The sequence below is a fragment of the Indicator indicator genome, chromosome 28, assembly GCF_027791375.1.
Source record: "Indicator indicator isolate 239-I01 chromosome 28, UM_Iind_1.1, whole genome shotgun sequence".
Classification (NCBI taxonomy): Eukaryota; Metazoa; Chordata; class Aves; order Piciformes; family Indicatoridae; genus Indicator; species Indicator indicator.
The window spans coordinates 10,776,765-10,801,838 of NC_072037.1; the positions used below are offsets into that span (position 1 = coordinate 10,776,765).

The window sequence follows — 25,074 nt, forward strand, 5'->3', positions numbered from 1 at the left end:
GTGCTGTATTTACCTGCTCTTGCAGGGATGGGTTGTGCCACCAGAAATGTTGACAAGGAATAAAGTTCACTCTTTCCTAAGTGGCCACAGGATGTTTCCACCCCACTCCCAGGAACATTTATTTGGCTATTTACTGGGCGAGACCTGGCACTTGCAGAGGGATTGCAACACTCTGAAACGCAAGGAGGATGGAGGAGAAGAGATGGAACTGCACCAGGAGCCTGCAGCAACTGTGCTCTGTGCTTGTAGAGGACCACTCAAGAGCCAGACCCACAGAAAGGTGCAGTTGGTGCCTCCTGCCAGCTGCCACACACAGACCCACAGCAGCTCAACACACAACCTCTCCATGCAGCTCCAACCTGCACAAACCCAGAGCTGGTTCCCAATGTCCCTCCATGGCTTTCACAGCTCTGCTCTGACTCTCAGCTGGCACCCAAGACCCATGACTCTGCACAGCCCCAGAGGGGCCCTATCCAGCTTGCCACGCACACAATAAAGTGGTGAGGTTCCCAGATGCTACCAACATCTCTGCTGGGCTTACTCCAGCTAAGGAGTGCAGGATTGATCAGCATCCTTCAGCTGAACAACTCCCACGGGATGTTTTGGCTGATATGGGGAACCTGTTTCCACCTGCTGCCTTCACCAGAGCATCCCCAAAGAGCTGATGAGATAAAGAGGCAAGCAGGAAAAATTAGCAATGACCAGAAGCAGGAAATCTGAGCTGGAGATCAAAGAAGTCTACCCAAAGAGTTTTTGCACTTCAACCCAAGCTCTGGAGAAGCAGAGCAGATTTCTTTGCCTCTTGGGACACCCTCCTCAAACACAGTGGCTGCAGGCTGTGAGGATGCTTTGGGGTAGGGAAGGCACCTGGCAGCAGTGACTATCATGTTAATGCCTCTCACTACCACCTTTGCCCCCCAGGCCTCTAGAAGGAACTGCAGCTGCAGGGATGTGGTGCTCAGCACCCTTTGCAGAGATACTGAGGGTTGAGGGAGGTTCTCCAGCCCCTCTATTCTGCCCTAATGAGTCCTCATCTGGAGTACTGGGTCCAGTTGTGGGCTCCCCAGTTCACGAGAGTCAGGGAACTGCTGGAAAGAGTCTATCAGAGGCTACAAAGATGGTGAGGGGCCTGGAGCATCTCTGTGAGGAGCAAAGGCTGAGAGCCCTGGGGCTGAGAGCCTGCAGAAGAGCAGCCCCAGAGGGGAGCTGAGCAATGCTCAGCAAGAGATAAAGGGTTGGGGGCAAGAGGCTGGGGCCAGACTCTGCTCAGTGGTGCCCAGGGACAGGACAAGGGGCAAGGGGCACAAACTGGAAGCCAGGAGGTTTCATTTGACCTTAAGGAAGAACTTGTTTGGTGTGAGGGTGCTGGAGGCCTGCAGCAGGCTGCTCAGAGAGGTTGTGGAGTCTGCTTCTCTGCATAGCTTCCAACCCCCCCTGGCCATTGTGCTCCTGGCCAAGTTGCTGTGGGTGCCCTGCTTGAGCAGGGGGGTGGACTGGATGACCTCCAGAGGTCCCTTCCAACCCCCCACACCATTCTGTCATTCTGTGATCCTGAGAAAACATCAGATTGGTCCTGTCTCAGCCAGAGAAAGCTTGGAAACAAGAAAACCCAGGACAAAGATGTTGGGTTTCCTTCTCTTCCAAAAAAATCTCAGAGAAGGAAGATTTTTAAATGGTTCAGGGTTAGAGACAAGCTGCTGCCAGCCTACCCAGCCCTGCTCCTCCAAAGCTGTGTGCTCCACTTAATTCTGCCTCCAAGGATGCATGACTGAACCTGACTGATGCTCGTAGCTAAATTTTAATACTTCAATATTTCATGGGCAGCTGTTCTCAGCAGGCCACTCTCCCCACTCAATAATAGATAAAGCCACTGCTTAAAAGACTTGGGGGAGGTTATCTGAGGCCCCAGTGGAGATGGCTTGGAGCAGGGAGCCCACTGGAACCACTTGGAGCTGGTCACAACAAGAACAAGCACAAAGGAGAGAACATCAGGTCAGAAAAGCTCCCAGTTCAGTTTTCATCAGCCTTCTTCTAAAAGAGAAAAGCAAACCCTGAACTGTTGCTGTGGCTTTTGTTTCCACTTCACTAAAAGGCAGATTTTTTGTCCAAATCCAGTTCTTTCTTATGACACCTGCAGAAAGCCCTCAAAGATTTCTATAGAGATGCTTCCCCTGCTCATCCATGCTCCCAAGAAGCTCCAGAGACCCTTTTTGTGTTTTCCAGGAGAGGGCCCTGAACCACCACTGGCAATGCTCATACCCAGAGGAGAACCTTCACCAAAGGGTTAGCAGGAGCCATCCAAAGAGGGCATAGGACTTGGCCAAGTCTGCAGCAAGAATAAACCTCTCCCATTCTCCATTCTGTAGCCACCAGGTGCAATGTTGACTATAAAAAAAACCTCCTTTCAGTGACATAAGAGAGGAAAAGCAGTAAAAGGTGAGATTTAGTCCCCCCATTGAGCACTGAGGTCATGAATTGGTTGCAAGAGGAGCTGGGTGTTTGTGGGTAGGACCAAGGCAGATGGTTGCAGAGGTTGATACTAAACAGCAGGACAGCTGTGGGGGTGGGGGGAAGGGGGAAACACCAACTCCATCATCCTCCTACCCTCAACCAACCTTCTCCTACACCTTCTCCTGAAGCAACCCTAGGCAGACCTTGGACTGCAAGAGTTCTGGCAGTTCCTATGTTCTGTGTTGTCATGAATTCCTTGCACTTGGTTCTTGAAGCAACCTTCCTGCCCAACTTCATGCTCTCTACAGCAAGAAGCCAGGACTGCTGCCACCAAGGTGGATCAGCATTGTCTTGTCTACAGAGGCCTTTAACCTGAGGTCAGAAGAGAGCAGAGGGAGGAGCACACACCCTGCAGGGTTTTCCACTCTTGAATTCATTACAAAAGGGTATTTTGGGCAGAAAAAAAAAAAAGAGCTTTTGAAACTAGCAGAGACTTCAGAGTCCCTGGCTTGCTCAGGTGTGGGTGCCAGAATGTTTTTCTCCAGGGAGCTCACCCTGCTCTCAGGCTGCACCTTCCACTCTGCACCAGACTTCTGCATCATTTCCCTTTGGAATTCCCTTAACTGCTTTAAGGAGTCAAGGTTGGTGCCAAGCAGAGAGCTGGGTGCCACCACCAGCTAGTGAATTCTCCTCCCAGTCTGTCTTTCATGGGAAGCCACTTCCACCTGTCCCCCCTCTGCTCAAGGGAGCAAAACTCTGCCAAAACCTTCTTAAGCACTGAGCTGGTGACTGGAGCTATGCAAAGAGCTTCATGCAGAGATGTGATGCTGAGGGACCAAACTTGGTAGCATTTGATGACCTTAAAGGTCTTTTCCAACCAAAATGATTCTGTGAGTCTATGATTCTATGCCTTTATTGAGCCTGCTCTTGATTTCTTGCCTTCCCTGGCCCCTGTGCACAACCTGCCAGCAGCAGGGGCTTGAATTTACTCGGTGGAAGAAGATCCTTTTCACAGCTAACTGCTTTTCCACTTCCCAAAGCATCTGCTCCTGCAGACCTCCTGCCACACAAGGAAATTTCAAATAAGCCCAGAGAAATTTTATTTTCATCTTGGTGGGTGGGAGAGGGAGGGCAATGTATTTCTCTCCCCTTTCTGGTTTTAATTATGATCAAACGTTCCTAGTGTGATGAAATTTCATGGAGACCCCCAAGCCCATTTGTCTTTCCAGCCTCAGCCTGGGAGATGAAGAGAGTGTGGAGCTCCTTTGGTTTCAAACACCCAGCACACATCCCTGAGCACCTCACTCATCAGAGATGAAGGCTGGGCCATTTATTTTGGTTTATTGTATTTTTGTTCTTCTCAGCTGATTGGCAGCTGGTGCAACATTTTGGATCTCATTTAGCAACACCTCCCCTGGGGCTTTTTAAACTCTCTTTAGCAACTGAATTATCAGAGGCTGTTACTCAGAATCAGTTAACAGCTTTCAAGCTGCTGGGACCTAAATCTAAGTGGAGTACCTGTCAGTGGTGAGATGGAGCACTCCCATGGCACAGTGATGGAGCCCACGTGGGGTTGGTCCTCACTCACCTGCTCTGAGCAAGATGACCTGGTCATCCAGGGGCAGCTCAGAGAAATGAGGGATCCTCTTGGCCCACTCCACCAGGGTGAAGAGCTGTTTGTCTGCTGCCTGGCAGATGTTTGTCACTGGGTCATTGGGCTGCAAAGAAAAACAGAGATCAAAAGGCTCAGAGAAGGTAGAGAAGGAAGGAGAGGCTGGAGGAGCAGCTGAAGGAGTTTGTTGCCTCCCTGCTGCAGGGAAGGAGCTCAGAAATGGCCATTACCAGTCACAGGGAAAGAAGGTGGCTTGGATTCTCCACCATAGAGTTTAAATGCTTTTTAACCAGCTTTCAAAACAGGTCCCAGGAGTGCTGTGACCCAAAATCCATCACCCTGACTGATGAAGCAGCCCAGGGATGGCCAAGCTCCTGCAGACCCATGCTGCACACACAGTCCCCGTGCCAGCATCTCCCAGCTCGAGCAACCAGCACCAGAGGGGGCATGAGAAGGGGAAAAAAAAAAAAAAGAGAGGAAAAACCCCTTTCCTTTGAAATATTATCCAGTAACAAAAACCATCTGCTCTCAAGGAGGACAGTCAGCCTAAACACACCAAATCCCTGTTTAAAGGAACTGCTAACAGCTCAAGTGGGCTTGTGATTAGGAACTGGAAGAGCCTGTCTAACCCTGACAAAGACAGACCTTGCTAGTCCTAGTGTGTGGAGTGGATTTACCTCTTGGAGAGGGTTTACCTCTCTGGACAGGGATCTGTGAGCCCCTCCACATATCCCCCCATAATCCCTGCTGATCTCTAGCAGCTTCGACTGCACGATTCTCTTTCTTCCATGTCCTTAAAAGAGCAGTTTCCAAATGGGAGGAGGAGCATTTACCTCACCCCTGGATTGCAGGGAGAAGTGTGAATTCAGAAGCAGGGCAGACACCAACACCAGCCTGACCTCCTCCTCCTCCTGCAAGGCTTAGTTTCAGCAGGACAAGGCCATTCCTCCCCACAAGCTGGCTGCAGACCTCTCTCCCAGGCTGGGCTGGTGAGGACCATGCTGCTACCTCCCTCACAGCCATGCCCCAGCCCCTTTCTAGTCCCCTCCCCTGTGCCCTGGCAGCAAACACAAACTCTGTGCCTCAGTGATCAATGTCTCCTGTTCTCCAGGCTTAAAATAACCAGCATCTGGCAAGCTCAGGGGCCTTCAGAGTATTTTCACCTGTTGCCTGCAGAGATGGATGGGAGGGGGCTCATGTTCAGCAGTGCTGCTGAGGAGCAGGCAGCATCGTTCTGGGGATTGTCCTTCCTTGCTCTGCCCGACCCCAGCAGCTCCTCAAAGGGTGCAAGGACAGGAAGGTCTCACCCCAAGGGAGCTGGGGGTCTCCCCAGGGGAAGGAGATGTGAGCAGGGACCAGGCTTTTCTCCAAGAGAGGAAGATAAGACAGGATTTCCTCTGGACAACAGGAAAAAGCTAATCAGGGTGTGAGGAGGAGCTCTGCAGGGTGAAGTGTTTACTGGAAAGCAGGGAACATCAGCATTCAGAGGTCTCTGCAGGAAGGGGGAGAAGGAACCAGTGTAACTCAGGCTGTAGATACATCACCAACTTCAAATCATCCCAGTTTGGTCAGCAAGCTGGAGCAGTCAGGTGGATAACCTGGTGTCCCAGCTCCTGTAAAGCAGGATGGGGATAGAGTGGGACACAATTTACGCTCCAGCAGAATCTGACCCAGGAAGCAACAAGTGCCTGCACAGCCCCATGAAAGGGGGAGCTGGGGAAAGTTAGGTGGTTTTGACAAAGTTTTTATCAGGGGTGGCTTCTGGGCAGGTTGTCACCATCCATTGGAGAGGGATGTTTCATAAGTCTAGAGACAGGCCAAGGGGGAATGGTTTGAAGCTGAAGCAGAGCAGGGTTAGACTGGAGCTGAGGAAGGAGTTCTTCAGTATGAGAGTGCTGAGACTCTGGAACAGGTTGTTCAAGGAGGTTGTGGCTGCCTCCTCCCTGGAGGTGTTCAAGGCCATGTTGGATGAAGCCTTGAGCAGCTGAGTCCAGCTGAGAGGAATCCCTGCCCATGGCAGGGAGGTTGGAGTGGATGACCATTAGATCCCTTCCAACCTGAGCCATCCTGTGATCCTATGATCTTATCCTCATGCAGCAAGCCCTGCTCCAGGTCCCCTAGCCCAGCTGGATCAGTGTTGCTCTGCAGGCAGCACAAGCTGTCCCCAGCCTTCAGACAAAGCCCCAGCGAGGATCTCAGCTTTTAATTACACCTCAGATGGCAGTTCCTGGAACCACCACGGTGCTTCCTGGCAGAAGTTAATCAAGGGAGCTTGAGAGGCAGCTGAAAGTATCATGCCTGCAGCTGAAGGAACCCTGTCTGTTTCCAGGGGGGGTCTGCAAAGTGCTTCTAGTAACCCTCCCCGTGCAGGGGTAAGCAAATCCCCTCCTGCAGTAAATAGCAAGGGCACGGTGCCGGAGTGTGACAGGATGAAAGGACACACAGGCACCTGATCCTTCTGGAAAACCAGAGCATGGAGACATCTTCCAGAAAACGGTGACTTGAAACCAGCAGCTCAAAGGCCAATTAAGAGCTAACAGGGATAAGAGCTCTCAGTTACAGGCTTTGCCTTTCAGTGGCCAGGAGCCCATCCAAGGTGGTGCTTACACTGCTGGAGCTCAGCGTCACACCTGGGCAGAGGCAAACTCGTCCTCCTGCCCCCCAAAACAGAAATGGGGAGATTCAAATTGGATGTTAGCAAGAAATTTTTACCCATGAGGGTGGGGAGACACTGGAACAGGTTGCCCAGGGAGGTGGTGGAAGCCTCATCCCTGGAGTTTTTTGCAGCCAGGCTGGAGGTGGCTGTGAGCAACCTGCTGTGGTGTGAGGTGTCCCTGCCCATGGCAGGGGGTTAGAACTGGCTGAGCCTTGAGCTCCCTTCCAACCCTAACAATTCTATGATTCTATGATCTTACTGCCCAAGCACTGCCAAGGAGAAGTTGTGGAGTCTCCTTTGGAGACTTTCAAAACCCACCTGGACACGTTCATGTGTGGCCTGCCCTAGGTGATCCTGCTTTGGACTTGGATGATCCCCAGAGCTCCCTTCCAACCCTCACCATGCTGGGACTGTGTGATTCTGTGGTGAGCAAGGGGATGGGAGAGGCTCTGACGTCTGATTCAGGATTAAAAATACTTGAGGGGAGCTGCAGCCAGCATTGTGCTGAGTGGGAAACAAACCCCAGAGAGCGAGCTGAAATAAATGGCTTCGTCTGGCACTGCATCTCCTCAGCCTCTTGGAGCAAATTGAAAGCTGGTTCCTGCATAATTCAGCGTGCATTACTGTGCACAGGGATGTGTGCTGCATCTAAATAGAAGCAGGAGGCTTGTTGAAATGCCCCATTATTGTCAAGCAGCTCCTGTGGATGAGGTGACATTTGTAGCAGGTTTAGCAGATGTATGAGATCAGCAGCTCACCCTGACGAGGCCACCGGATGAGGAGAGGGAAGACAGAGGAGCTGCCCTCCTCCCAGCCCTCCCCAGAGAGCCCTGTGATGGAAGGGCAGACAAATGCAGTCCCTAATAGACACCAGGTACAAACCAAGCTGCTTCCTATTAGCCTGCTCTGTGGGGTCCCTTCGTTTGTGTCCCTGCACCAAACGCTGCTGGAGAGCTGCAGTACTTGCAGGGACATTCTTTACAGTCATGGTGCTGAGACACTGGAACAGGTTGCCCAGGGATGTTGTGGACCCCACTCCTAAATCAGGGACATCTTCAACTATACCACAAACAACCTGGCCTGGGATGGTTTCAGGATGAGGGGCCACGGTTTGAAACTGAGCTAGACTTAGGTTGGACCGTAGGAGGAAGTTGTTTACAATGAGGTGGTGAAATACTGCAGCAGGTAGCCCAGGGATGTGGTTGAGGCCCTGTCCCTGGAGACATTCAGGATCAGACTTGATGTGGCCCTGGGCAGCCTGATCTAGCTGGAGAGTTCCCTGCTGACTGCAGGAGGGTTGGACAAGATGACCTTCAAGGGTCCCTTCAACCCAATGCAATCTGTGAATGGGACACCTACCACTCTCAGGGCAACCTGGGCCAGTTTCTCACCACCCTCATAACTCAAGCTTTAAATGGGAAAGGAACTTGAAAGCAAACTTCTCAGCAAACTCCTCCAGGTGTTCTCTTCCTGGAGCCAGAGCCAAGCAGCTGCATCATTCTGCCTCTGAAAAGTCACACCCACGTTTTACAGCTCTTATCTCTCTGCACTTCAGCCACACAGTCTGTTTACTGGCTTGATTGGACTCTGAGCTCTTCAGAGCAGGGTATCTTCTGTTAACTGCAAGCAAATCTCTGGGAGCCTTTCTAATTCCACCTCACACTATCTGCTCCTTCCCTGCGGCTGTGAGTCAGCAAAGCAGCAGTGCTGGTGCTGGAGCAAGGGCAGAGAGTTTTGCTTATACAGAATCACAGCATGGCTTGAGTTGGAAGGCACCTTCAAGACCATCTAGTTCCAACCCCATGGGCAGGGACACCTCCCACTAGCCCAGGTTGCTCAAAGCCTCATCCAGCCTGGTCTTAAACACTTCCAGGGATAAGGTGTCCACAACTTCTCTGGACAACCTGTTCCAGTGTCTCACTACCCTCACAGTAAAGAACTTCTTCCTAATGTCCAACCTAAACCTGCCCTGCTCTAGTGTAAAAACATGTGTAAAAACACATGGCAGCTACAGCACAAGTTGCACTTCTGAGCTCTACTCTTTTCCCATAAGACAGTTGCAGAGCAGGCTGGACTAGATCACCTTTGGAGGTCCCTTCCAGCCCAGCCCACTCCAGGATTCTATGAATCATAGAATCATAGAACTGTTAGGGTTGGAAGGAACCTCAAGGATCATCTAGTTCCAACCCCCCTGCCATGGGCAGGGACACCTCACACTAGAGGAACCCCTCTCTGTCCCAGGCTCAGTGCTGTATTCATGCCAGGTCAAGCCCTGATGTCCCCAGAACCATCCCTTCTGTCCCAGGTGCCCAGGAGAGGGTTGGGGCCAAGGGGCAGAGGTCCCTTACCGAGCTTGGAGTCAAGCCCATGTTTGCTTCAATGTATGTCTCTGTCTTTGGCTCCACTGCAAGTTCAGCTTCCAAGATCTTCTCCACAGGCATGTCCTCGTTGGCACTGCTTGTTGACTCCACCTCGTTCTCGTTGCGGTCCTTCCCCCTCTGCCTCTCCTCTTGGACAGCTGGAAGTGGACAGAGAAGGGACAGTGTGACTCCAGGGCTCCTGGCCACGGTGTTACAGGCTGAGCTGGGACACTGCTGCTCCATGGAAGGGAGTCATGAAAGCCTTAAAGCATCCTCAGACCTGTAGGATCACATCTGATGTCTCTCCTCCAACCTGACCCTTCCACCGCTATGGTCAGGGGGTCTTGAGCTTGGATAGTCCAAGAAGGTTTGGGGAAGCCACTGAGAAGCCCTGGCCTGGGAGAGCTGCTCCATGTGTGCTCCTGTGGGAGCAGGGCAAAGGAGGCTCCCACTCAGACCTGACCTCTCTTGGGAAATTCCCCTTTGGTCCTGGAAACCGAAAGGTTAAAGACAAACGATGAAAAGCAAAGGAGGCAACACCAGGGGAGAAGGAAATGGATGGGTGAAGGGACAGCACAAAGAGAACCTGGCCACTTCAAAGCATTAAGTCCAAAGTTCAACCATCTTCTGGGGCTCTTTAATGCTGAATTTCCATGGAGGTCATCTGGGCATCTGCTTCCCTGCTCCAGCAGTGATGCTGATGGCTGCTGGGAGGCTGCAGGGCAGGACGGTGGTACCGTGGGACAGGAGCTGGGGCAGGGATGTGCCTGCAGACACTCTATGCAAACCACCATCCTTGTCTTTGTCTCTGGGCAGCTTCTAAACAGACAGGAGAGACCTGTCCCAAAGCCTGTGTGGCAGGAGGAACCTAGCCAGGAGCATGTCACATGCTGATGAGTTCATGTCTGAGATGAAAAACACCTATTAGATGCTAATATTGGTATGAATGATCCTCCTTTGAAACCAGCACCAGATTTCCCCCACACCTGGAAAGCAGCTTTGTGCAGACAGTTACACCCCTGACTTTCTCAGCCATACCCTAAAATCACAAACTTTTCCACACACCACTGCTTCCCACAGGATTGTTTCAGCCCAGGCTGGTTGAGAACAGCCCAAGCAACACAGTTAGAACCAGAGAACCAGAGTGGAAATGTTGAGATTGGAAGAGACTTTTGAGATCATCAAGCCCAACCACTCACAATTCCACCACTACTGCTAAGCCACCACCACTAAAGCATGGCCCCAAGTGCCATGGCCACAGGTTTCTTGACCACCTCCAGGGATGGGAACTCCACCACCTCCCTGGGCAGCCTGTTCCAATCCCTGACCACTCTTGCAGCCAAGAAATTTTTCCTCATCTCCAACCTAGTCCTCCCCTGGCACAATTTCAGGCCATTTCCTCTCCTAGCACCTGAGACTAGGGAGAAAAGACCAATCCCAACCTCACTCCATCCTCCTTTCAGGAGGTCTCTCCTCAGCCTCTTCTTCAGACTAACAACCCCAGCTCCCTCAGCTGCTCCTCACCAGCTCTGTTCTCCAGACCCTTCACCTGCTTTGTTGCCCTTCTTGTCCTGCCACTTGCTGCACTTGAGAAGAGACTGACCCTCACTTGCCTCCAACCTCCTTTGAGGTAGTTGTAGAAGGTGATGAGGTCTCCTCTCAGTCACTCCCTCTCAGGTCTCCTCTCACTCTCAGTAAGTTTCCATCACTGCTCATGAAAGACAACTCCTGAACACCTCCAGCTCTCTGCTGAGGACCAAGTGAGGCACTCAGTAAGGTGAAAGCCCTGAGATTTATTGGCCATCACTCCAAAGCCTCACCTGGACATGAAGCTGGTTGTGTGCTGTTAAGAGGAGCACAGGTCCTGCTGGGGGGAAACCAGAGCTGGCTGTAACACAAGAAGCCTTTTTTAGGCAATCAGTGGGACCAGCTCTATGCCAAGGGTGAAAACAAAACCTAGAACAGAAAACTTCCTTCTTAAACCCCCAGGAAATTAAGCCCCATGCTAAATGACTCCTGTGTGGACACTGATCCCATTCACCCAAGCTCCACCCCAGCACACCAACCACCTGGGGCTGGTTTCCACCACCTAGCCTCCCCTCCTGCTGCAGCTTCAGTTTCTGCTGCATGTCCACAGGGCTCAGGCTCCAAAAGCAGGAGGGTTTGGTTTGTTTGGTATTGCAAACTGCTCTTAAGTTCACAGACTAGAGAAGCTCCAGAGGACCACCTCAACCTTTTCTGCTTGGTCTGCCAGAACCAGGTAAAGTGCTGCTGTCACACCTCAGCTTTGTGTGGTGGCTTTTGTCCATCTGCTATGGAATCTCCTCTTCACTTTTTCAAGCCAACATAAAAATCCTCCTTAAATCTCTCCCCTTGCCCCCCCCACCCCACCCCTGCTCCTGCTTTCTCCATCATTAAAAAGAAAAAAAAAAACCCAACCAAAAAATTGTTGCTTAATGCCAACCCTTCTTCAACAGCACAGATGCCTCAAAACTCCTTTGGGAGCAGTAGAAGAGATTAAACACCTCCCAAATAAGAGAAAAGCCAAAGAGAAAGGCAGACCCTCAACAAATGGGAATCTTAGAAAATGACTCAAATGCCACGGGCCTGATGCACAGCCACAGCAGGTGTCAAGGATAAAGGTGCAAAGTGTGGCTGCTTGCTCTGAGATCAGCCACTGGGACCATTCCTCCAGGAAGCTGTGTTAGTCCACAAAACACACAACTCCAGCATGGAGGGGGTTGGAAGTGACCTCTGGAGATTATCCAGTCCAATCCCCCTGCTCAAGCAGGGCACTCACAGCAGCTTGCCCAGGAGCACAATGCCCAGGGGGGGTTGGAAGCTCTCCACACAAGGAGACTCCACAACCTCTCTGGGCAGCCTGCTCCAGGGCTCCAGCACCCTCACATCAAAGCAGTTTTTCCTTATGTTTAATTGGAACCTCCTGGCTTCCAATTTGTGCCCATTGCCCCTTGTCCTTTTGCTGGCCACCACTGACAAGAGTCTGGCCCTGGCCTCTTGCCCCCCACCCTTCAGCCTTTGCTGAGCACTGAGCAGATCCCCTATGGGTCTTCTCTTCTCCAGGCTGAACAGCCCCATGGCTCTCAGCCTTTCCTCCTCACAGAGATATTCCAGGCCCTTCAGTATCTCTGTAGCCTCCACTTCACTCTTTTCATTAGTTCTCTGTCCTTCTAGAACTGGGGAGCCCAGAGCTGGCCCCAGTACTAGGAGAACATTACCTGCTCTGCCACCCCAGGTTTCCAAGACCAGCCATCTCCAAAGCCAGGACAAGCCTGGCATCACTGCCATCCTCTCCACAGATTGGATGACATCCAGCCATCCATCCATCCTTCCACCCATTCACCCATCCATCCTTCCATCCATCCATCCATCCACCCACCCACCCATCCAGCCATCCATCCTTCCTTCCATCCATCCATCCTTCCTTCCATCCACCCACCCACCCATCCAGCCATCCATCCTTCCTTCCATCCATCCATCCATCCTTCCATCCATCCATCCATCCATGCCCTGTCCCTGGCTCTCTGGTTTCACAGGAGCAGTGACTGTTTCCCAGTGCAGAACTCAGAGACATCATCATCCTCCCTTTCCCCTCAGCAGCTGTCTCATGCCCAGCTCTTCACCAAGGTGTGCCTCTGTGAGAAGCTCACTACATGGAGCTCAGCTGCTGCCTGCTCCCAGGACCCAGGCTACCAGGTGTTTATGAACCTGACCTGTTCCTCCTGTGGATGCAGGACACCTGTTCAGCCTTGGCTGTTGGATGCATCTCTCATGGATGCCTGCAAGGCAGGAGCTCCTCTAGATGTTGACTCAGTTGTGGCTGCTGTTTTCTCTCCCTAAGGGCAGCTCCAGGAATGAAGTGGGAACAGCTTCATTCCTCATGTGAGGAACTGGTTTGCTCCTGCCACAGCTCTGTGCCTGGCCTTGGGGTACAGTTGCCAATGCACCTATGAATGTCCTTCTGATGGTCATCTCACTGTCACCTCCTTCTCCCAGGTGTGGCACTCCTCAGGACCCAGGGCTTGAATTCATTTCACAACTGTTGTTTCCACTTTCCTAGTTTCAGATTCACCCTGAAGCATGACACAGCTCCAGGGCTGCCAAGTTGTCCCCAGTGGCAGAAGGATTTGCAGCTGGCATTCAAGACTCTTGTGCTCTGATGGGTTCCAAGACTTGGACCTCCCTGCAGATGCAGCCAAACTTGCAGTCTGTGCTTCAGAAGCTCAGCAGAGCTGAGAGGACATCTGTGGTGCAACAAGCAGGCAAAAGTGTCTAAGAGCTTCCTAGCAGAGTCCTCCAGGTCTCTGCTCTCCACTGCCAGAAGCCCAGTGGTAGATGTCTATAGTTTGCTGCCATCAGGATGTGCCCAGACCTGCTGAGGACCTGACAAGGTCCTTCTTAGTGGAGATGCTGAGGGACACATGGCCATTTCAGAAAAAAATGGGGACTGTGGTTCTCGTTTCCAGGAGAAAAGAGCAGGTGGGGTAGTGGGAAGGAAAGAAGGAGCAAGGATTTGAGTAGATCAGCTGGGATCTTTGTGTGAAGGAAAAGCTTCCCTAGAAACAGGACATCAGGAACAAGTTCTTTACTATGAGGGTGGTGGAACACTGGAACTGAGGCACCATCCCTGGAGACATTCAAAGTCAGGCTTGATGGGGCTCTGAGTAAGCTGATCTAGGTGGGCATGGCCCTGCTGACTCTAGGGGTGGCTGGACTGGATGAGCTTTAAAGGTCCCTTCCAACCCAGTGGATTCTAGGATAAAGACCTCAGACCTTGTCCCTGGAGGCCACTCCCCACTCACACTGGGGATCAGTCAAATAAGCCATGGTGGAGGTGACCAAAAAAACCAAAACCAAACCAAACCCTTTTTTCAAAGAGATTTGATTTGGGAGCTGGGTTTCCTTGTGGATTTGGTGTCTTTTTTTTAATTATTATTATTATTTATCTTAAAAAAAAAAAGAGAGAGAGAAGTACAAACATGGCAGCTGCATGGCAGCTTGCCTGGTAACATTGAAATGGGAATACCTTGTTCCTCTTGGCTTCCCAGAAGTCTTGTGTGCCGGGATGGATGGTGCTCCATCCCTGTAATACAGCAAAATTTACAAACAAAGATCATTAGAGCATTGGGGTCTGCTTGCCTCTGCTGGATTTTTCTCTTTGTGGGCTAAAGACACAAAACCAGAGGGGTTCTGGGACTGCTCCTCCAACCCAAGTCCTCCCTTGGGGCACAGACAATGTGTATTCCAAAAAAAAAAAAACCACAAACCCAAAACATTCTCAACCCTAGAGAGGCCACAAGATGCTTCTCCCTCCTGTCTTACACATGGAAGGACACAGCAGAGCAATTGGTTCCATGGTTCCACATCAGGGGGCCTGGTTCTGCTGCTGGCTCCCTTCTCTTGCCCATCACTGCTGCCCTTCTCTGCACTGCTGCCCTTCTGCCAGATGGATGGGTGAGGAGACATCCAGCTCCTGTTCAAGGGGACCTTGGGAGGAGGATGAAACTACAGAGTGCCTGTGACAACAAAGCACTTGACAGCATGACCCATGAGGACCTTTCCAAAGCTCAGATGGGGGCTTTTGACCTTACTGCAACAAGATGGTGATGAGGAGGTGAAGAACTGGAGAGCAGGAGGAAGGAAGGGCTGGCAAGGGCTCTGCAAGGCCAGCATGACTCTCCTATCTCCTATCACACTCAATTAGTGCCTCAGCAGATGGGATCATCTGGACAAACCACCAAGAGAAGCCCATGATCCTTGTCCTGTTCCACCTCACCACTCAGACTGCAGGTGTTGGATGAAATCCACTCTTTGGACCATGCTGTTCCCACCAATGCTGATTTGGTCCTGAGGGTGGCACAGCATTTGATCATCTTTGATGCAGGAGGTGAGCCAGGCCTTTTGCTTGCTGCAACCCAGAAATCCTTCTCCTGCCAGGCAGAGCAGCTCCAAGCTGTCGTGACACCAGGCAGAGATGATCTTCCTCTGTGCTGCTGGCTGTGCCAGAGCTTCTGTTTTCCTTCAGGGAGAGTTGTGTGGCCCAGAGGTTTTCTACTCTGATTTTCTTCACAGAAGGGAAACATTTTGAAGCTTGCAAATCCACTTGAGGAGGAGGGAAATATAAAAAAATAAAGAAAGATGTTGTAGTCAAAGAGCTCTGAGAGGCAGCCCCACCTCCTTCAGTGGTGTCTCAGCCAAGCCAAGGACAGGAGCCTGTGTTTTCCATGGCACCTGATGAAGAAGCTCTTGTGTTATTCTGCTTGATTTGGCCTGTACTTGCCCAAGGCTGCTTGCTGCCATTTTTTTATCTTAAGCTCCTCCAGCCCATCTGCAACTCCCCAGGGCCGTGGTACAGTGAGGGATGGAGCTCCAGGTTGTCAAGACCAGTTCTCAGTGACCTCTTTTGTCTTGAAGAGCTAAAATGTCTTGTGCTGTGGATTGCAGATGAGCCTCAGCTGCCCAGGTGCAAGGGATGACGTGCAAAAATGCCAGATCCACCCCCTGCTGGTGTGCACATCAGCACTGGACACCTTGCCTTTGCTCATGGTGCAACATCTGAAGGCTTCATATGCAGGTCTGAGTCACAGAATCATAGAATTGTCAGGGTTGGAAGGGACCTCATGGATCAGCCATTTCCAACCCCCCTGCCATGGGCAGGGACACCTCACACTACAGCAGGTTGCTCACAGCCACATCCAGCCTGGCTGCAAAAACCTCCAGGGATGAGGCTTCCACCACCTCCCTGGGCAACCTCTGCCAGTGTCTCACTACCCTCATGGGGAAGAATTTCTTCCTGACATCCAATCTGAATCTCCCCATTTCTAGTTTTGCTCTGTTCCCCCCAGTCCTATCACTACCTGATAGCCTAAAAAGTCCCTCCCCAGCTTTCTTGGAGCCCCCTTCAGATCCTGGAAGGCCACAAGAAGGTCACCTCAGAGCCTTCTCTTCTCCAGACTGAACAGCCCCAACTCTCTCAGTCTCTCCTCATGGCAGAGCAGCTCCAGCCCTCTGCTCATCCTGGTGGCCCTTCTCTGGACACCTTCCAGCATGTCCATATCCCTCTTGTAATAGAGGCTCCAGAACTGGATGCAGCACTCCAGGTGGGGTCTCACCAGAGTGCAGTAGAGGAGGAGAATCACCTCCCTTGCCCTGCTGGCTAAGGTTCTCTTGCTGCAGCCCAGGCTGTGGTTGGCTTTCTGGGCTGCAAGTGCACACTGGTGGCTCATGTTGAGCTTCTCATCCACGAGCACCCCCAATCAACCAGCAGCCCTAATCAACTGACCCATGGCACTAAGTTCCTCATCCAGCCTTATTTTAAACCCTTCCAGGGATAGTGACTCCACTACCTCCCTGGGCAGCCCATTCCAATGCCAATCTCTCTTTCTGGGAAGAATTTCTTCCTAACATCCAGCCCAAACCTCCCCTGGCACAGCTTGAGACTGTGTCCTCTCCTCCTGTCACTGGTTGCCTGGGAGAAGAGACCAACCCCCACCTGGTTGCAACCTCCCTTCAGGCAGCTGTAGGCAGCAATAAGGTCTCCCCTGAGCCTCCTCTTCTGCAGGCTAAGCAACGTTGAGGTGGAACCTCCAGGGTTGCAGTTTGTGTCTGTTGTCCCTACCACAGGACACTGCAGGGAAGAGTAGGTCCCCTGGAGCCAGCCTGGAAGCGCTGACGTCCGGAGGCAGCGCTGGGGGCCGGAGAGGCTGGAGCCAGAGCGGGGCCAGGCTGCTGCGTTCCCAACGTCTGCTCCCTGTGAGCCGGCCAAGGGCGGCCGCTGGGAGCATGAGAAAGGGCTCCTGCTGGAATTTCCTGCTCGCTCTGCGATCCTCCCAGCCTGCCAGCAGCGCTGCCGGGGCTGGGACCTCCTCACGCCAGACAGCGACGTGCTGCAGGGCCAGGCCACCGCGGCTGCAGTCCCCCCTTCACCCCGGGGTGAGCCCCGGGTAACAGCACTGCAGGCCAGCTGCCTTCATCCCCCAGACCCTCTGCCTCCCAAACCCCAACAGCAGTTTCCACTTTATCTCCCTTTCAGAGCATCACGGTGCATTAGAGGCTGGAAGGGACCTCCAGAGGTCCATCCCATCAGGTCCAAGCCCCCTGCCAGAGGAGCATCACTGAGGGGAGTCTGCACAGGAATGCATCCAGGTGGGGTTGGAAAGTCTCCAGAGAAGGAGACTCCACAACCCCCCTGGGCAGCCTGCTCCAGGGCTCTGTCACCCTCACTGGAAAGAAGTTTCTCCTCATGTTGAGGTGAAATGGCAGGGGGGTTGGAACTAGATGATCCTTGTGGTCCCTTCCAACCCTGACTGATTCTATGATTCTATGAAATCTCTCAAACACCCAGCTGCTGGGGCACAGACACCTTGGACCTTAATGAGGAACAGATCAAGCCCAGGGAGTTGTGCTTCTGGGTGCAAGCCATGCCTGCAGTAGTCAAGATCCCTGATGGTGATCTTCATTTTGTTGTGTTCAGCACAGAGTCATAGAACTGTTTGGGTTGGAAAAGACCTCTAAGATTATTGAGGCCAACCATTGAGGCCAACCATTGACCTAAAGACCTCTAAGATCATTGAGTCCAACCATCAACCTAAACACCTCTAAGACCATCAAGTCCAACCATCAACCTAACCCCACCATGGCCATCAAACCCTGTCCCCAAGTGTCATGGCTACAGGTTTCTTGAACCCCTCCAGGGATGGGACTCCACCACCTCCCTGGGCAGCCTGTTCCAATCCCTGACCACTGTTTCTGTGAAGAAATTTTTCCAGAAAGACTGGTCAGGCATGGAAGAGGTTGGTCAGGCATGGAAGAGGTTGCCCATGCAGGGCTCTTCCAGAGCTCCATCAGCTGCCCAAGAAGTCCCATTGAGTTTACTCCTCTAAATCACCTTCTTAAGTGGGTAAGAGCTCTTTCTTTTGACCATCCTGGCTCAGAGACTCTTTCTTTTCACCCTTTTAGCTCAGAGACTCTTTCTTTTCACCCTTCTAGCTCAGAGACTCTTTCTTTTCACCCTTTTAGCTCAGAGACTCTTTCTTTTCACCCTTCTAGCTCAGAGACTCTTTCTTTTCACCTCTAGCTCAGACTCTTCTTTTCACCTTCTAGCTCAGAGACTCTTCTTTCACCTTTTAGCTCAGACCTTTCTTTCACCTTCTAGCTCAGAGACTCTTTCTTTTCACCCTTCTAGCTCAGAGACTCTTTCTTTTCACCCTTCTGGCTGGCTATGAAGGTGGCTCTCATCCTCCTTCTTCCCAGCATCACTCTGCAGGTCACAGCACTGCTCAGCACCACACAGGATGCCTTTAACAGCTACTCTCTCACCAGAGCTCCAGTTTAGAGGGTTTCACTGCACTTCCATGACATACAAAGACTTGTGGGCTACAGGAGAGATCCTTCCCCAGCAGGAATCTGCTGTGGTTTTATGTGGCTTTAAATTAAGTCTCCAGAGCAAGATATTTTTCAGGGAAATGAGGCCCATTGCCCTGCCTCAGCTCCTTAAAAGATGCAAGAAGTTGACACTAGAGGATAAAAAAGCAGCTGTGTTGTGAGTATTCAAGCAAAAAGAGTTAGCAAAGCAGGACTGAGCCCCAAATCCTTCTCCAAAGTAGCAAGACTGGTGTAAGGACAAGGACAAAGCTCCTGGCTGGCAATGTGGATGGGCAGCAGCAGTGAACTGGGATGGATGCAATGGGAAGGAGACCTTCATCTGCCAAATCAGGTGGCTAACACATGTGAAACCCAAGAGCTGCTCAAAAATCAAAGCTCAGCGAGATCCAACCTCACTGCCAGGTCTAGGACAACACTAAGACCTCTCCAACCTGCCAGGAGATGGACATCTCCAACCTGTCATGAGATGGACATCTCCAAACCTGTCATGAGATGGACATCTCCACCCTGCCATGAGATGGACATCTCCCAACCTGCCACGAGATGGACATCTCCAACCTGTCATGAGATGGACATCTCCAAACCTGCCACGAGATGGACATCTCCAACCTGTCATGAGATGGACATCTCCAACCTGTCATGAGATGGACATCTCCACCCTGCCATGAGATGGACATCTCCCAACCTGCCACGAGATGGACATCTCCAACCTGTCATGAGATGGACATCTCCAAACCTGCCAGGAGATGGACATCTCCAAACCTGCCATGAGATGGACATCTCCAACCTGTCATGAGATGGACATCTCCAACTTGCCAAGGAGACTTTCATCTGCCAAATCAGGTGGCTAAAACCCAAGAGCTGCTCAAAAATCAAAGCTCAGCGAGATCCAACCTCACTGCCAGGTCTAGGACAACACTAAGACCTCTCCAACCTGCCAGGAGATGGACATCTCCACCCTGCCATGAGATGGACATCTCCAAACCTGCCATGAGATGGACATCTCCAACCTGCCATGAGATGGACATCTCCAAACCTGCCATGAGATGGACATCTCCAACCTGCCAGGAGATGGACATCTCCACCCTGCCATGAGATGGACATCTCCAAACTTGTCATGAGATGGTTTAGGTTTATAACAAGAGAGAGCCTTTATCTGGGGACCTGGGGAGGCACTACCTGGGGATCACACCCCAAACACCTACTGACTGCCACTGCAGCAGCTTTGTGCCCTTCTCCAGAGCTGTCCTCACGCAGTGCCAGCATCAGAGGATCAGCAAGCAGCACTTGAGAGCTCTTCTGGAGTGACAAAGATCCCATCTGTCACACTTGGAAATAATTGGCTGATCGTTATGAATTCATTTGGCACTCATTGTGCTAACGTTAATCAAGATGAATTAATAGAGTCCTCACACTGTCTGTGCTCCCTGGGGAGTTCCACCACCACTTAGAAATTAATTAATGGGCCTCTAATTTTAATGGTGCTGCCCAGGCAATCACCACTGGCGGCTGGCATGCAGCAGGTACCCTGATGGCAGGGTGGCAGCACACTTAAGAGCATTGCTGCTGGTGGTGCCTTCCCTACAGGCCCTGGCTGAGGTGTTTGAAGGGGGCTGAAAGCAAAGTGGGTCTCCAGAGTTGGTGGTGTAGGGCTCTGGAGGTGACAGGAGATGGGATGCTCCACTTCTACCCACACCTATGTTTCTCCCCTGGGAAGCAAATGCTCCTTGGAGACTTCTTGGTGGCTTTTTAGCCACTGGAGTCTCCCCAGTGGCTGGAGATCAGACTTTCCTCCCCCTGCTGCCCATCTCCTGTGAGATCCAGCATACTCCATGGCTCTGCCCTTCTGCAAAGCATCCAGGGCAGTGCCACACAAAGCACCACCCTGCACCATGCCTCTCATTCTCAGCATCTCATCCTCTCCATTTAACACGAGAGGGTTTGTCTTCCCCACCAAGCTGAAAATGCTACAAACAGGACAAGAAAGGCAGGAGAGAGGAGAGTGCAGAGGATGAGGAGTTGAGAGACCTTGCAGCTGCTCTGTGGTGATGATTCCAAGGACCATCTTCACTTTGTCACAGAAAAACCCTCTGCCAGGGGTATTGTTCTGGGTGAGTGTGGGGAAGGGGCCATGAGCACCTCAAGCTTTCCTGGAGATGTTCCTTTCCTACCAAGAACAATGCTGTCATCTTTTCCACTCCTTCTAACCAGCTGCTCCCTCCAACTAGGTTTCTACCTATAGCCACACCTGGCACAGCTGCTGCCTCCTGTGCAACCCATCCTGCCTTGGGCCAGAAAGCTTCATTTCAAAGCACCCTGGGGTTCAGCTCTGCAGGGACAAGAAGGTCCCCTGGGTGCTCTCACCCTTCCAGCCCACTGCAGTCTCTCCACACCCCTGCAGCTTCCCCACACATCCAGCAGAGATGGCTTTGACATTGGAAGACCCAAGACCACACCTTGGGTCCTTAGGTGACCCCAGCATGGCAGGGGCTGCTCAACACTCCAGCACTGCCCTGTTCAATCCACGCTCCAGACAAGACCAAGTGCTCTTCAAAGAGGCCCAGGCTGGAGCTGCTCACCACAACCACAGCCACTTGGTTGAGGGATTTGGTCTATCAGCTGGTCAGGGAGCCAAGTGTGGCTCTGAAGATGTAAGAGGAGAAGGCAGCAGAGAACTGAGCAGCACCAGGGGGGTCATTTTCACCTCACATCTAGTAAAAGCCTGCTCTGCCAGCAGTTCAGAACTGACACAGTCAGCATTTAAAAAGAGTCCTTAACAGAGGCACTGCCAGGGAGTTTTGGCTCCTACATTTGAATTCCAGTAAGGAGAGAGAGAGATCTTTTAGGAGATTGAACTTCTTTCTCCTCCTCAATGAGAGCAAAATCCTTCAGTAATGCTGCAACTAGAGAATGCTCCTGAGTCACAGCAGCCAGTGCCTGGCACTCGTGCCCAAGGAGTGGACTCTGACAGGAAGAATGAGAATTCTCCAGGTTTCCTGACCCCTCCTGTCACCCAAAATTGCACTCAGCCACACCAGCTTTCACCCCTCTGCTTGATGGAGCTCTGAAAAGAAAGGGAAGAGCTCAATGTATTTGTCACCGCTGCTCCCAGCACGTGGCAGCTGGTGCCAAACTGGGAGTGCAAGTTGCAGGGCAGTGAACGACCTCAGGAGCATTCTCTGCTTCCACAGCCCATCCCTGCTCCCCAGTGCTGGGCTCAGTGCCTCTGGGCACTGGTCCATTTACTAACGTGCAGCCATCCATCACCCAGGGACTATTCTGGGACTTAAGAGCTGCTTTCGTACAATCACAGAATATTTTGGGTTGGAAGGGACTTGGAAAGGTCACCAAGTCCAAGCCCTCTGCAGTGAGCAAGGACACCTGCAACTAGAGTCACAGAATCACAGAATGGTAGGGGTTGGAGGGGACCTCCAGAGATCATCCAGTCCAGAGCAGGGTCACCTAGGGCAGGTCACACAGGAAAGCATCCAGGCAGGTTTTGAAAGTCTCCAGAGAAGGAGACTCCACAACCTCTCTGGGCAGCCTGCTCCAGGGCTCCAGCATCCTCACAGCAAAGAAGTTTTTCCTCATGTTGAGGTGTTCCAGCTTGTACCCATTGTTCCTTGTCCTATCACTGGGCACCACCAAAAAGAGCCTGACCCCTCAGATATTTACAGCCATTGATAAGGTTCCCTCTCATCCTTCTCCTCTCAGGACTAACCAGCCCCAACTCCCCCAGATGTTTCTCACAAGAGAGATGTTCAAGTTCCTTCACCATCCTCACAACTAGAGCACATTGCTCAGAGCCCCAAACAAGCTGCCCTGGAATAGTTCCAGGGATGAGGCATCTCCAACCTCTCTGGCCAACCTCTCCCCACCCTCCATGGGTCTTGGAGGCCAGCAGAGGCCCTGGCTGTGGCGCAAAAGCAAATGACAAGCAAGACACAACACATCTGCAGTGCCTCTGGTGAGGCTCACGCTGGCTTGGGTGTCTGAGAGAGGAGCCTCCAAAGGAAGGAGAGGTCCCTGCAGCAGAATCACACAGAATCAACCAGCTTGGAAGAGACCTCCAAGATCATCAAGTCAAACTAATCACCCAACTCTAGACCATGGCACTGAGTGCCTCATCCAGGCTTTGCTTAAACCCCTCCAGGACGACCACCCCACCACCTCCCTGGGCAGCCCATCCCAAGGGCAATCTCTCTGTCTGTGAAGAACTTCTTTCTAAGATCAAGCTTAAACTTCCCCCTGCATAGCTTGAGATAGTCCTCTTGTTCTGGTGCTGGTTGCCTGGGAGAAGAGACTGACCCCCACCTGGCTACAACCTCCCTTCAGGTAGTTGTAGGCAGCAATAAGGTCTGCCCTGAGCCTCCTCTTCTCCAGGCTGAACACCCCCAGCTCCCTCAGCTGCTCCTCATGGAGCTTGTGCTCCAGACCCCTCCCCAGCCTTGTTGCCCTTCTCTGGACACATTCCAGCATCTCAACATCTTCCTTGAGTCGAGGGGCCCAGAACTGGACACCGCACTCAAAGCATGGCCAAACCAGTGCTGAGCACAGGGGCAGAACGACTTCCCTGCTCCTGCTGGCCACACTCTTCCTGATCCAGGCCAGGATGCCATTGGCCTTCTTGGCCAGCTGGGCACACTGCTGGCTCCCCTTCAAGCCTACTGCCAACCAGTCGCCCCCAGATCCCTTTCCACCTGGCCGTCCCCAGCCCGTGGCGCCGCGCGGGTGCGACGCAGCCCAACGGGCAGAACGCTGCAGTCAGCAGCAGCCAGGGGTGCTGGGGCAGGCACCCTGTGCCTTACCTTCCCTCTTCATGCCCATGGCAAGACACTTCTGGTAGCGGCAGTACTGGCAGCGGTTGCGCTGGCGCTTGTCGATCAGGCAGTCCTTGTTGTCCCGGCAGGTGTAGGTCAGGTCCTTCCGCACCGTGCGCTTGAAGAAGCCTTTGCAGCCCTCGCAGCTGTACACCCCGTAGTGTTTACCTGCAGGAGGGGGGGAAACCTTCACTGAGGGGCCCAAGTGCTACCAGCTCCCCCCTCTTTGCTCCACCTCATCACAGAGACCACCAGGACTCGACAGAAGCTCTGCGAGATGAAAGGGAGAGGGAGGGAAGCAGAGGGTTGTGGAATCGGAGAACTGTTTTGGGTTGGAAAAGGCCTTTCAGGTCACTGCAGGTCCCAGCTCCCCCCTCTTTGCTCCACCTCATCACAAAGACCATCAGGACTCGACAGAAGCTCTTCAAGATGAAAGGGAGACGGAGGGAAGCAGAGGGTTATGGAATCAGAATAGTTTTGGGTTGGAAAAGATCTTTCAGATTACTGAGGGTCCCAGCTCCCCCCTCTTTGCTCCACCTCATCACAAAGACCATCAGGATTTGACAGAAGCTCTTCAAGATGAAAGGGAGAGGGAGGGAAGCAGAGAGTTATGGAATCAGAGAATTGTTTTGGGGTGGAAAAGGCTTTTCAGGTCACTGCAGGTCCCAGCTCCCCCCTCTTTGCTCCACCTCATCACAAAGACAATCAGGTCTTCCCAGCAGCTCCATGAGCTGAAAGGGAGATGGAGGGAAGCAGAGGACTATGGAATCAGAATTGTTTTGGGTTGGAAAGGGCCTTTCAGATCACTGAGGGTCCCAAGTGCTACCAGCTCCCCCCTCTTGCTCCACCTCATCACAAAGAGCATCAGGACTTGCCAAGATCCCTATGAAAGGCAGGGAAGCAGAGGGCTATGGAAATCAGAGAATCTTTTTGTGTTGGAAAAGGCTTTTCAGATCATTGAGTCAAACCATTCCCTAACTCTGTCAAGGCTGGTACTCAACCATGGCCCTCAGCACCACAGCTCTGCCTCTTAAACATCTCCCTGGGGATTCAACCACCTCCCTGGGGAGCATATTCTAGTGTTTGAGTGTTTCTCAGAGCAGGAGCCAGAGCAGCAGCTTCACCTTGACTTGACTTCCATAAAACCAGGACATCCTCCATGGGCTATGACCTGCCTTATACCCAGGAAAAGCCTTCATCATTTACAGCCCTGTATCAGTGATGGTGCACAGCAGCAGTGAAACAGGGGAGGTCCTGTACCCTCTTTGACCCATTCAGAGTCCTCACATCAGGACCCAGCCTGCTCTGCACCATGCAGCCACCCTCCTCTTCCAGTCCCAGAGCCCAGTGGGAGCAGAAAGTGTCCCTAAAGACTTCACAAACTAGACAAGCAGAGCACCTCTGGAGCAGAAGGTGTCCCTAAAGACTTCACAAACTAGACAAGCAGAGCACTTCTGGAGCAGAAAGCTTTTAGACCAGCCTGGGAATAGAGGGAATCAGCACACCTTTATCTCCCAGGAGTGGAGAGACTCCACATGAAGCACAGCTTTTTCTCTGGCACCGTGTGACAACATCACTATGGATCAAAGGATGGAGTGAGTGACACACTCACTGATGTCTTGTCTTCAGACAGGCTGTGGATCTAACACCACTGCTAAGCAGACACCTGGGGTCTCTTGGCTCAGCTCAGAGCCTGCCCCAGACCAGATGGGCTGGGGGAGACTGATCAGTAAGGGACTTTTCATCTCCTCCTCTGAGGATGTGGGCAGC

At 52.2% G+C, this 25,074-nt stretch overlaps 1 protein-coding gene across 1 annotated transcript in view; it reads right to left on the reverse strand.

Annotated features, from left to right (window-relative positions):
• RXRA (retinoid X receptor alpha) overlaps positions 1-25,074 on the reverse strand; it is a 43,781-nt gene that overhangs the window by 12,418 nt on the left and 6,289 nt on the right. The window contains exons 3-5 of the mRNA XM_054393301.1: positions 23,293-23,472; positions 9,068-9,237; positions 4,040-4,169 (exon numbers count right to left, since the gene is read on the reverse strand). Coding sequence (XP_054249276.1) covers positions 4,040-4,169; positions 9,068-9,237; positions 23,293-23,472 — 480 coding nt within the window. The remainder of the gene's footprint in view (positions 1-4,039; positions 4,170-9,067; positions 9,238-23,292; positions 23,473-25,074) is intronic.